At 36.7% G+C, this 13,794-nt stretch overlaps 1 protein-coding gene across 4 annotated transcripts; it reads left to right on the top strand.

The window, feature by feature from the left end:
* Positions 1–526: 526 nt before the first annotated feature.
* Positions 527–9,520, top strand: LOC105040803 (uncharacterized). Of its 4 annotated transcripts, XM_073254476.1 has the most exons (11): positions 527–1,216; positions 1,382–1,954; positions 2,023–2,105; positions 2,760–3,113; positions 3,620–3,931; positions 3,995–4,086; positions 4,170–4,245; positions 4,343–4,564; positions 5,896–6,460; positions 6,592–7,189; positions 9,182–9,520. In XM_073254476.1, the coding sequence occupies exons 1-10, from the start codon at positions 1,078–1,080 to the stop codon at positions 6,810–6,812; spliced, it is 2,637 nt and encodes an 878-aa protein (XP_073110577.1). In that variant the 5' UTR covers positions 527–1,077; the 3' UTR covers positions 6,813–7,189; positions 9,182–9,520. The 4 variants fall into 4 exon arrangements, with proteins under 4 accessions (XP_073110577.1, XP_073110575.1, XP_073110576.1 ...); XM_073254474.1 differs by having other exon boundaries at positions 4,003–4,245; XM_073254475.1 differs by having other exon boundaries at positions 2,766–3,113; positions 4,003–4,245.
* Positions 9,521–13,794: the final 4,274 nt, after the last annotated feature.

Raw genomic sequence — 13,794 nt, forward strand, 5'->3', positions numbered from 1 at the left:
TCGGGGGTGAGATTTCGGCGGGGCATATTGTCGAACAGTTGGAAAGTAGAGGCAAGAGTGGTCGCCGCACTTGGAGATACACAACAACAAGGGAGTTGGCGACAACGGCTGGGTCAGCAACGAGGCCGATGGGTAGCGTCGAGGGAGCAGCTGAGCAAAGGGAGGCGAGGTTGGTAGCGGTGCAGTGGGTGGAGGTGAAGATGCGACCATCAGTGGGAAGAGCCTGGGAGAGATTGTGGTGGAGGAATCGAGCCGGGCAGTGGCTGTGGCGGCCAAGAGCAGCGTGGATGCATCTAAGGGAGTTATAAAGGAAGGCCAAGGGTCCCGACGAGAGGCGGGGGAGGAGGAGACGAGGAGATAGGCATCATGGGGGCCCGCGGCAGAACTTGAGCGGACGAAACCAATGCGACCGTCCTCTCACCCTTTCAATCTTCCTTCTTTCTCTCCTTTGTGGCCTCTTCCTCACCACTCTCCTGTTTTCTTGCATACTGTCCTGGACCCTCTCCTTTGTTCTCATTCTCAGCCAGCAATCATTCTTCCAGATGAGATGAAACCCCCGTACCCACCCTTTCTCAACCACCCAACCACCCTCTCCCTCTTCCCGCCCCCTTCCCTCTTTCAACTATATAAGCATCATCCCGATGCCACTATAACGACGAGAATAATGACGGCGACGGCGGCCACATCCACGGCAGCGCTCCTCCTCCTCTACTCCTCCTCTTTCCACGGGGCGGCAGCAAAGAGAAGCGACTAACATACATCGTCCACATGGCCAAGTCCCGGACGCCGGCCACCTTCGTCGAGCACGGCTACTGGTACGACGCCTTCCGTCGCCCGGCCGTAAACGGAGGAGGTTGAAAAGTTCCTCGGCGAATTTTTCCCCGGCACCGAAAGCTGTATACGTGTCGATCACCAGTTGAGCTGGTGCAAAAATGACGTGGTGGACCTGGTTCCACCAATAATTTTCCCCTTCCCCTTGAAGCCGCTCCCATTGCAGAGCGCGGGAAAGGAAGTGCTACTTGAGGGGACGGGAGGTAAGAGGAACTGGACCAAATAGGAAGGAAAAAGATAGAAGAAATGAGCGAGGCGTCGGAGAGGGCGAGGCGCGAATTTCCGGCTTTCCCCTTCGATCCCTACCCGATCCAAACCGACTTCATGGCTTTCCTCTACGACTCCCTCGAGAAGGGCGGTATCGCCATGCTCGAGAGCCCCACTGGTACCCCTTCCTTCCTTCCCCCCTCCCTCCCCAACTCTCTCCCCCTCCCCCCCCCCCAACCCTCTCTCTCACTCTCTCTCTCTCTCTCTCCCCATCTTCCTCCTGGAAATGAAACCTAGATCCTCATCTGAAATCCGCATGGCCTCTTTCTCGGTTTGGGCGCAGGAACGGGGAAAACCCTAAGCATCATATGCAGTGCGATGCAGTGGGCCGTCGATCGGAGGAAGAAGCAGCGCGAGCAGCAGAATGGGAAGTCCAGCGACACGAAATCCTCCAGCATTGATGAAGAGGAGGAGCCGGATTGGATGAGGGATTTTGCCATCCCAGGTCCGGAGATGGAGGAGGTAGGAAGGAGGAGATTAGGGTCTGGATCGGGAGCATTGGAGAAGAAGGCCTCTTTTGTAAGGCCCAAGAATGTGGAGAAAACTGCCGAGGAGTCGCCAGAGAATGATGAAGAGATGGAGTTTCTGGTAGATGATTATGAGAGTGAGGCGGAGGATATGGAGTATGGCATTGGGAGATCGAAAAGGAAAGGTTGGAGGTGTTTGAGTTCGAGCGGCAGTGATGAAGAGGAGGTAGGGGGAGGAATGGAGGAGGAAGTGACCCCAAAGGTTTATTTCACTAGCAGGACACATTCGCAGCTGTCACAGTTTGTGAGGGAGTTCAAAAGGACGGCCTTCGCTTCGGAGCTCAATCTCGTGTGTTTGGGCTCAAGGAAGAACCTGTGCATCAATTCTGGTAATAGACGTTTCTCTCTTACTGGACTTCTTAGTGGTAATATTTATGTATTTGTTTGGATTGCTCAGATGTTCTGAAGCTGGGGAACTTGAACCGGATCAATGAGCATTGCTTGGAGTTGCAGAAGAGCAAGAAGGATTCCAAAATCAAGGTTTGATCATGGGTTGATATCATGTGCTGCCTTAGTTCTGTGCCAACGTCCAATGCATAACCCATTTGCTTGAATTATGAATTTCAAAATCGCTTCTGGTTTTCTTCCACAAGTTTATTAATAAGCATAATGTCCTATTATTTCAATTGATAAAGAACCTACAATTAGCTTTTTTGGGAAATTTTGAAATAAATAATTTCGACAAAATCTTTCAAATTATTATATTTTCAATTTTATTTCACTCTTTAGTATAGGGGGAAATGTGCTTAATATTTAACTTGAGATCACAAGAGCAGTAGCTGATCATCCATAAGAAAAATTGGAGAAGTGTGGATCTAGGTTGAATGTTGTCTGAAGCTTTGTAATGTCATCACCAACACTTATGTCTGTGACCATGCTTTCTTAAAACAGTACCTTAGTACCTTCCTGGATATATTTTAATATCGAAGCTATAATTTCATCGAAGTACAATTTGAGGTTTATTAAAAACATCTTGTATGCAATGTTTCATGATATTTGGTATCTGAAAAAAACACAATAAACAGTCAGTATGTGCTGATGTTAGCCATGAATGCCATGACAATTTGATGTGAACAGAACTGAGACCATATGGTGACCTCAGTTGATAGAGCCAATGATGCAATCTTTATTCAGGTCCAGACTGATAACGGGAGGGTACGGCGTGTAAAGGCTTCTTCAGGATGCCCAATGTTGGGGAAGCAGAATCTACGTAAGCAGTTCAGGAATAAAGTATGGGAGCATGGTGCATTGGACATTGAAGATCTTGCACAGCTAGGAAGGAAAATTGGGACCTGTCCATATTATGGTGCTCGTGACATGGTTCGGGCAGGTGACCTTGTGGTCCTTCCCTACCAATCTTTACTACTGAGATCTGCTCGTGAATCACTTGGTCTGAACCTGAAGAACAGTGTTGTAGTTATAGATGAAGCCCACAATGTGGCAGACTCCCTTACTAGCATGTACAACTCAAAAATCACTACATCACAGGTAATGATGCAGTACCTGATTCCTTTTAGCTGCTGACATTTATAATGGGTTTTTGTTGTTCCGGAGACTGGTTGCCTTCTAGGCTACTTACATTTATAATGGGCTTTCGTTGTTCCTGAGACTAGTTGATGTTAGGCTTGAAATTATAAAAAAAATTCATGCATAGGAGGTTAATTCAGAGATTCTGTGCTTTATTTTTTTTACTATTTATATTTTTTATGAATTTTACAGAAATTTCTGAAGCCTTCAAACTGAGTAGGATCTCGATATGGCTCAGCTTTTGGGTCCAATAGTATTCTTTTAGTCAAGAGGAATGTCGCCCCTTGAGCAGGGGGCTTTTTGTTGCGTTACTTCTGATTGATTTTCTGTTGCTTTTAGGTCTTTTTTGCCCACTTACAAACCTGTTGGGGGGAAGAAATAGTATAAACATTAATTTGTCATGATTTGGGTGGGGAAATAAGAAGTCTAAACATAACTTTGTTGTGACTTGAACTTTCCATTGCCAGTTGAAGCAGGTGTTGTCCCACCTCGAGTTGTATCTTGGCAGGTTTCGGAATCTTTTGGGAGCTGGGAATCGACGATACATCCAGACTCTGATAGTTTTAATCCGGTCCTTCCTCCGGTTGTTGCTTGGCTGCCAGGAAGATTCTTCCGGTATTAGTAACATAACTAACGTTCATGCAGACCAAGCAACTGAAGAGAAAAATTTTGGTGATACGTCAATGACCATAAATGAGTTCTTATTTTCTCTCAATATTGACAACATCAACTTAGTAAAATTGCATCGATATGTGAAGGAAAGCAACATCATTCACAAGGTACTCTATGCAGATGCACAACCATCTATGTATTTTATTTCCCAGTTGATGATATTGTATCAGTTTTTCAGGTCACTGGCTATGGTACTAAATTTGCAAGTTCAGAAAGTGGTTCCTTGCATTCTGATTGCCAGGGCCATGGTGCAGAAGGAAGTGTAATATCTGGTTTTCAAGCTCTAGTTGATATCTTTCTCTCCCTCATAAATAATGATAGTGATGGAAGAATTATAGTCTCCAGGCAGAAGCTTTCTGGGCAAACAGAAGAAGGATGCCTTAAATTTGTAATGCTTTGTGGAGAGAAAATTTTTTCTGAGGTCTCATAGCCCTAATGCTTTATCAAAATTTTCAGGGAAAATCATACAGACAGATTCGCATATCACTATAACCTATTTTAATTTTAAATTTCTGCAGATTGCAGGTCAAGCACATGCTGTTGTCCTAGCAGGGGGGACTCTTCAGCCTATTGAAGAGACAAGGATGCGCCTCTTCCCTGGCTTAGCATTGGATCAAGTGCATTTTTTCACATGCAACCATATTGTTCCTCCAGAGAATATATTGCCCATTGCAGTTTCTCGTGGACCCTCTGGCATGACTTTTGATTTCAGTTACAATTCAAGAAACACTCCAAGCATGGTTTGTACTCGGACTCACTGGTCATGATTTTGGTGGTTACTTGTTGGATTATGAAGTCTTTTAGGGCAGTGCTTGCTTATAAAAGCAGATTTTTGGTGGGTTTTAAACTTAAAAGACCTTTGTTAATCATAATACCCGCTCTTCAGATGTAAGGGAAGTGGAATACAAGTTTATGTTAATTCGAAATGTGGTAGTAGTTATCCTATATATGTTTATCGTGGGAATCTATCTATATCGAACATCGTGTTTCTTTACATAATTCACATTTTAATATGGTACAAAAACAGGTGTATGAGTACAAATTGGGTTGTCTTGTGTAAAAATTGCTTTGTGATTAGCGGAGTGACTTTTATTCTTTAGTCAAAATGGGTTAGTCGATATCATTTGGGCAAAGTAAAATGAATATCTGCACTAAAATGACTGCAGATATCATTTGGCCAAAAATTATTCTTTCAATTTAGTGAGAAAAAAGGAGCAGTTGATGCCCTGACTCAGGTTACCATTTTCTCCATCATTTGGACAGGATCCTTTATTCTATCTTCTGGCCTATGGAACTCTTAGTTCAGAGATTGATATGTCCTGTCCACTGCTTGGACAAAGACTCTGTCAAGCATTTTTGCACCAAATGTCTTTTAGGCTTCCTTCTCTGCATTTATGACTATATGAATAGAATCGGACATCACACTCCATCCTCGTCTGATTTGGGAGTGTTGAATCTCATTAACAAGAGCTACATCAACTAGGATATGATGATTCACTCCACACATATTGCAGCCCTAAGGAATGATCTTGGACAGGGTAGAGGCAACTCTATGTCAGTTATATGGAAGCCCTGCCATGCTTTTGATAACAATGTTTTGCAGATATATAATTATAAAATATCATGTTGGTACGATACCTATATCACATATAAATTGCTGAGTTAATGCCTGTTGTTGTATACAGATATTGGTCTGTATGTAACTTATAGATCTTGTATTCTTTTTAAAAATTATTATTTGTGAATTGCATCTGTTGTTCATCATCTGCCCTTTTGGTTCTTCATTACCCTTTGAATGCTTCTTTTTTTTTTGAAAAATTCCTTTTCTGTTTATATTTTATTCTCTCAGGCACCTAGACGTTTCTTCTAGGCCCATGTTACATTTCTGTGCTGAATTTTTTATGATATTTCCTTTTTGAAATGTCATTGCAAGCTTTTTTATATATTTAATAAGCATTCATGATATGGCCTAATTATTGATAGCCTTCTTTGAATCCATACTTGTTTATTGTCATTAATATTCACTGGTGCATTCAGCTAACTATGTTATTTTGGTTTTTTTGCATGCCAGATAGATGAGCTCGGACGTTTACTTTGCAATCTAGTGGCAGTTATCCCAGAAGGAGTTGTCGTGTTTTTCTCTTCGTTTGACTATGAAGGACAGGTCTATGATACATGGAGGGCTACTGGGCTTCTTTCCAAAATTCTGAAGAAGAAACGTGTATACAGGGAACCTAGAAACAGCATTGATGTCGATCTTGTACTCAAGGAATACAAGGAAGCCATTGAGTCTCCTAGTGGAGTTTTAAATGATTCAAGAACTAACGGTGCACTTCTTCTAGCTGTTGTCGGTGGAAAGATTTCTGAAGGTATAAACTTCAGTGATGGGATGGGACGTTGCGTTATAATGGTTGGACTTCCTTATCCAAGTCCTGCTGATATTGAATTGATGGAAAGAGTAAAATATATAGAAGGTTTAGGAGAATTGTCTTCACCAACACCAAATAAATCCTTTGGTAATAAATTATATAGCAACAGTAAAGTTCAGTCTGGCTTTGACATCTTGAGGAAATGCAAGCAAAGAGGAAGAGAATACTATGATAACTTATGCATGAAAGCTGTAAATCAGTCAATTGGTATGCATGTTCTTTGACTATTTAGCATCAATTAACATGTAAATGATTGTTCACTCTCTTACCAACACCTAACCACCACCACCCCCCCCCCCCCCCCCCCACACACACACACCCAATTTCTTTAATTTCAGGCAGAGCAATTAGGCACATAAATGACTATGCTGCAATCTTGTTGGTCGACTCACGGTATGCATGTGATTCATCAATTCGGAGCTTCTCAGATCCAACTAACAAGCTACCCTTGTGGATAAAAGATCGACTTGTTTCTGCTACTCAAAGCTATGGGGAAGTCCACAGACTGCTGCATCAGTTCTTCCAATTCAATAAGAAGAAGTATAACCAAAAGTATTAGCTCATGAGATAACTACAATGCTGCATCCGATCTTCCAGTTTAATAAGCAGAAGTGGTGTAACCAGTGGTATGAGCATGTAAAATCCATAACAGCATCAGTTCTTCCAATTCAATAAGTTGAGGTGGTATGACTGAAAGCATGAGTATGCAGATGATAAGGATTGGATGTTGCCTATTTTCTCACTTACCTAGGAGTGGTCCACACAAACATCACTAGATGAGCCTACCAATTGGTTTAAAGAAGGCAAATATTCAGAATTATTATAAAAAAAAAAAATCTTGTTTGTACAATTGCTGTTCAAAGCAAAGTGCAATGGCAGAAGCACAGATTTACAGATGCATTGCTCTTTGTGAATTTGCGGCAAATTGAATGGGAGGTAATATACCTTTCTTGGTATCTAGCCTTTTACTTTTTTTCTTCTATTAAGATGCCAGTTTCTGTCTTTATGTTTAATGATGACAATATTATTTGTTGTTATATTATCTTTGTCTCTATTTTTAAACTTGTACTTTTGACCAATTCTTCATATTGAAAGTGTAAGCTTCGCAACTGTTGCACTGGTTTCCTGTCCATCTTTTTCTTCCATTCGTTGCAACATTAAATTTTTCCTTCAACTTATTTGATGAACTGATGGGGTAGAATAAAGTGAAAAAAAACTTTTCAGGCTTGACCTTATAAATAGACCCTTAATATTCTGATGTGAAATCAAGTTTATGAGCCTTTTTTTAATTGAATTCTTTTTTTAACATAAGTTGGGCTTCATTTCTTAGTGTAACAATGGCAAATATTTTTTGTCAACTCACTGAGCTCCTGCAGCGAAACATATACCAGTGTTTGGTATCACCAAAATACCAATTTGGGACTTCTAGAGACAGTCAACCCTCATGAATTCTAAAATATCCTTTTCTCTGGCATTCATCCTGGACATCTCAGTGTGGAAAAAAGAAGGGATATGCTTTTTTCGTGCTTCACATGCACCTACGTCTTTTCTGTTTGAACCTTGTAATGTGTACTTTCTTAATTGTATGGTCAATAGGAAAGATTCCAGTGCAAACCAAGGGCAAATAATGGTGAAACCTTAGGAAAAACAAATGGAAAGATAAATAGAAACACTTTGAACTTAGCTTTCTCAAGCAGTTCCTCGCCATTATTCACAGTTCCCATGGTTATTATTGGATCGCCACCCATTCTCCACCTTCCCTTTTCCCCTTTTGTTAGATATTACAATTTTCACTTTGTCATTTGATTCCTGTGCTCTGGCTGGTACGTGGGTATTGTTTATGTTTTTGGCCTTGCATTCGACTTAGTCTGGCAGTGTAGGTTGTGTGACTGTGACATATTCCTTATGCCTACCATTAACGATGCACAAGGACATGTCCATTCTCTATTTGGCTTCAAAATTTATGCTGTAAGGTTGCATAATTCAAGCATATTGTGATTTCTCTTTGCTAGCCATACATCCCCAAGAAGCTACTACTTTCTCCAGCATGATAATGATAACCTCTGAACAACCTTATAATTGAGGATACATTAGATGTAATCCACGATTGTGAGTTTATACACTTACTGAGTTAGGAGCATGTAAGAATACACTATCAAGAATGCATGCCCACATGGATTTATACAATTCATTATGAGTGTGAATTTGTATGTGCATAGGTTTTTATCAACGGTTCCCACTTTCATTCATATCTGACTGTGAATACCTTGCTGAAGCTGTAGACTGGCCAGAGAATATTCACATGTTCCACGACATCACGCTAGTTTTGTGGGAGGATCCAGTATTCACTAAGGTCCTTTTTTTATTAATTTCATAAGCATAATTATTATAGATGGAATTTGAATTGTTCCATTTACTTTCTTTCTCAACCTATTTAAACATCAATATTATACTATAAGATGCTATGGTCCTGGGATTGCTGTAATGTGGAACATTTTCTGATGAATCTTTTATTTCATTTGATGATAAATGGAAAAGCAGATATCATCAGCTTCAATTGGTGTGCCAAATTTATTGGGCATTATAGATAATAGAGTATTTATATGCTGTGGTATTTAAAAAAAGAAAAGCGTTACTTTCTTTTTTGAGAATCATGGTACTATGGTAGGGAACCACAATCATGACAACAAACTGTCACGGATAGGAGAAAAAAAAACAGGTCAAATACTTGAGAAAACACCTCCCAAAGCATTGGGAGTTGCAATTTTTGAATAGGGCACCTCCTTCCAAATTTGAGCGGTGCAAGTGCTGGGCTATAGCTTGGTTTGCTTCACGTTTTTTATTTTTACTCTTATTTTTCTCTTGAATTAACTGGCAAGGTACACCATGTGATTGTTTCTTGATGTAGATTTTATTTTTTGGCCCTAGGATTTGGTTCCAGTTATCCTCTGCAGGTCCTGTCTTTGTGCAGCTCTCCTTCAGTGGCAGTGCTGCATACACCATAACCAACGTGCCTTAGGTCAACTGAATACTCTATGAATATTCGTCAAAGCCTGCACGTGCTGTGACAGCTAGTTTTCATTTCTATGACGGTTGTGTTACATATCTGTTGCATACTTAACACATTCTTTTTTTTATGCAAATGTAAGATTTGTGATAATTGCTTTAGCATAAATGAGGTGGAGACTCATTGTTAACTAGACTATTAGCAAAATATCTATAGATTTTTGAGAAATGATGGATGCAAGAGAAAGAAAGTTCATGTTCCATTGTTATAGGCTTTGATAATGGTGGTGTTTCTTGTTATTAATGATGATTATTGCATCTGTATGTGCAAAATGTACTCCGAAAAATTACTGTTAAGTAATATTGTAATAGTACATTCAGCTCAAGATGTTCGTGAATTTAATTATGGTTAAGGTCAAATGAACCTCATCTTTTGAGTGCATAAAAGCTGAATTGAAAAACCCATTACAGTTCCAAGATTCTTTTGGGCTGTTAGAAATCACGTTCCAGATGGATTGTGATATGTGATTTGCGGGTTTGTTTGGGGCTCCTTATTTTATTTTGTTTTGTTTTGTTTTTGATGGAAAGGGGAGGCGAGATGCCACCCAAAATTTATTAGGAGAATCCTTATTTTAAATTGTAAAACAAACATATCACTGCCGTTCTAAAAAATAAATTAAAACTGTCTCCTGTTGATCCTGCCTTGATGGTTGTGGTGCTGTTATCGAGATTACTCTGTTTCATTTTGTATTCCTTCCTTTTTTATATTATAAGTTTGAGTAATATTATATTAGCCACAGACCTTAAAAGTGTTGAAAATCACAGGATTGTTCACTCAAGACGGGAGTAAAACTAGAGGCCAGAGATCCTGAAATATAACTGCCATAGACCTTAAAAGTGATGAAATATAATGAAAGAAAGAAAGCCAAACTGCAGTTTGGCCAGAGATCCTGAAATATAACTGCCATAGACCTTAAAAGTGATGAAATATAATGAAAGAAAGAAAGCCAAACTGCAGTTTGAGATGGAGAGGGTTTTGTTTTCTGAGAGATTTCTACAAATCTCCTCATAGGAAAAAGAAGGCATCTCTTCAAGGGATAAACACCACTTTGGATTATATTTCATAAGAGTGTAATTTTTCCCTTGTAAATGATCCTTTTGGTAGAACCCTTATAAATGACCTTACTCTTACACAGCAATGTGTGAATGGAGCTGTATAGCATATTTTTTTAAGGGAAAAAAAGGTTTAGCAAATCAAGCTAATATAGGCTTGTGGGAGATCCACCAATTCAATATCAAGTATCGATGATTTTTTTTTTTTTCATCTGAGCTGCAACTATATAGATGAGCTAAAACTGACATGCAAATATAGAACCCGTATTAGCAAGCCTTTGGCCGAGACTAGATAAAAGCACCAGCATATCTAGTTTTCTATGTGTAACACAAAATGTTAATATCGCAATTAGATAGAATGCACGTCTGCACCGGCGGCGTTCGGAGACTGGTTGAAGAAACTCAAATTTGGCTTTTTCGATTAACATGGCAACTCGATAAAACACATGACTTTGAAATAGTTCCAGCAATGGTATGCCTATACTCAATAAAATTTTGAAACTCCTATATTTGCATCACACAAAGAAAGATGACGTTAGAAGTAATAAGATGCAGAACTTAAGCTTGAATGAGCCTCGCCGGGCATCATGCCGGAATTAGTTACTAGAGGGCATCCAACAATTAGATGTGAAGTGCATGGCTCGCTTAAGGCCATTGAGTAACCGAAAAACATTTATAGAAGTAAAGTAGAAGTGAAAACTTATCTGATTTATGTAAAGAATTTTTTCTTACTTGAATATTTTTTTAAAGAAATTAATATTTGGATATATTATGTATGAAAAAAAGATTTTTATATGTTTGGATGATTATAAAAAAAATGATATATTATATAGTGGTTTATATTTAGTTGAATATTTATTTTTTTAATAAAAATTAAATAAAATATCTGTTATGTTTTGATAAAAAATATTTTGTCTCATTCTATCAAAAATTTATAGATATTTTTTTAAAAAAAATAATTTTCAATTGACAGAAAAATAATTTTTTAATATTTCATTTGAACTTTTCTTTTTCATCCTGTATCAAACATTGCTCTCACAGAAAAGTAGCCTTCCCCGCCCCCTTTCCTTCCTTTCTTTCCCTTTTCTTTTTTATTTTTTTTATTTTTTAGCACTTCAACCAAACATAAATTTTTTTTTTATTGACCGTACCTTTTCCCTGTCAAATCCTAATGGGAGAAAGTGCATGGGCGGGGTGGTGGGGTGGGGGGACAGTTGTTTTTTTTGAAAAAAAAAAAAACTCAGGACGATCCGAATCTAGTCGAGACAGCGGAGTCTTTTTTTTTTTTTCTCTAATTAATATAAAAAAATTATTTATATAAATAATTTAATTTTTAATTTATTTATCAAATTGATGTAAAAATAATAAAATATCATTTTGAATGACGTTTTATCATCACCATGTCACCTACCAATTTTCACGTAGACGACGTCAAAAAAAAAATTTAAAAAATATGAAATAATATGGTATCTTTAAAAACACCATTTGAAATGGCGTTTTTAAAAATACCATCCCAAATGACGTTTTTAAAAATGCCATACTATTTGACATTTTTTAATTTTTTCTCAAAAAAAATAAAAAATAAAAAAATTTTAAATTTATAAAAAAAATAAAAATTTTAATTTTAATAAAAATAAAAATTATCATTTCAAATTAGTATCCTCATTTCAAATTATCTTTTTAAAAAAATATCTGAAAAAAATTTGTTGTAAATAAAAAATTAAAAATATCATAAAAAAAGAATTGAAAAGAAATAAAAATTATAATTTTAAATTTTAAGAAAATAAAAATTTTAATTTTAATTCAAATAAAAATCATCATTTTAAATTACAATATCCTTTTTAAATTAATTTTTTTAAAAAAAATATCATAAAAAGAAAAAAATTGAGAAAAAATTGAGAAAAAAATAAAAATTATAATTTTGAATGAATTTTAAAAAATAATTTTTTTCATTTACAAGTGCGTGCCATCAATGCTGATTACAGGATGGCAGTGCATAAAACCTTGGATAGATGGTTTGAAAGAGAAAGGCGCCGCAGGGCCGCACGGAAAAAAATAATTTTAAATAAAAAAAAATATTTTTTTAAATTCATTCAAAATTATAATTTTTATTTTTTTCTCAATTTTTTCTTCTTTTATGATTTTTTTTTTAAAAAATTAATTTGAAAATGAGATTGTAATTCGAAATGACGATTTTTATTTGAATTAAAATTAAAATTTTTATTTTTTTTAAATTTAGAATTATAATTTCTACTTCTTTTTGATTTTTTTATGATATTTTTAATTTTTTATTTATAATAAATTTTTTCAGATATTTTTTTAAAAAGATAATTTGAAATAGGGATACTAATTTGAAATGATAATTTTTATTTTTATCAAAATTAAAATTTTTATTTTTTTATAAATTAAAAAAAAATTTCTATTTTTTATTTTTTTTTAAGAAAAAAATTAAAAAATGCCAAATAGTATGATGTTTTTAGAAACGTCATATTATTTGATTTTTTTTTTTTGACATCGTCTATATGGAAAATTGAAAGCGATGTGGTGATGATAAAATATCATTCAAAATAGTATTTTATCATTTTTATATCAATTTAATAAATAAATTAAAATTAAATTATTTATATAAATAATTTTTTTTACATTAATTAGGAAAAAGACTCCAGACAGGGTAAACAGGTTGACACTGGCTCGCACTTCCTTGGGTCTCGTATTTTGAAAATCCAAAAAAAAGTGCGAATATTTGCATCACACCACATGTGCAAAAATTAGATTTGCCTGCATGCCTACGTCATCTTCGATGGTCTGTTTATGTGGGTTAGAGATTTTTTTTTTTTTGGGTAAGAGTTCTTCAACGGCTGTTTGATGCTTGTTTAATTCAAAATTATAAATATAAACGTACCTAGAATGAACAAAAGTTCTACGTACGCCTCCTCGTATAATGTGGGAACAATGAGCTCACCGAAATTCAGAAAAAACCTCATCATAAAAAAAAAAAAAAAAAAAAAGGAAAGGCAGAAAGAAAGTGTGGACAATGAAATAATGCATCTCTAAAGATAGTTTAGAACTTTATAGTTAGTACCAAAGCAAAGATAGTTTGAATTATATACTGTTTTCAAATTTTTTTCTGTGATTGATCTTTGTTGACCAGCTAGTGAGTGCCCTTTATTTAGGACCACATCCTATAAAATATTACCCCTTTTTCTTTTGCAGTGGACACCAAAATATAAGTTATTAAACACTCGATCTGACTCACGTCAACGAAACAATGGCATTGCCCTGCGAGAGAGGGTGCATTACGGTTGGTGCATATTTATAAAATCGTCAACACATGTATCACCTTTGAACGATGATATTGTTTGTTTCTGTTGTCCTTCGCAGCCACTTATTATTTAAATGATTGAGGTTTGTTCGATGGTTCA

This window comes from Elaeis guineensis, chromosome 3 (genome assembly GCF_000442705.2).
Source record: "Elaeis guineensis isolate ETL-2024a chromosome 3, EG11, whole genome shotgun sequence".
Lineage (NCBI taxonomy): Eukaryota > Viridiplantae > Streptophyta > Magnoliopsida > Arecales > Arecaceae > Elaeis > Elaeis guineensis.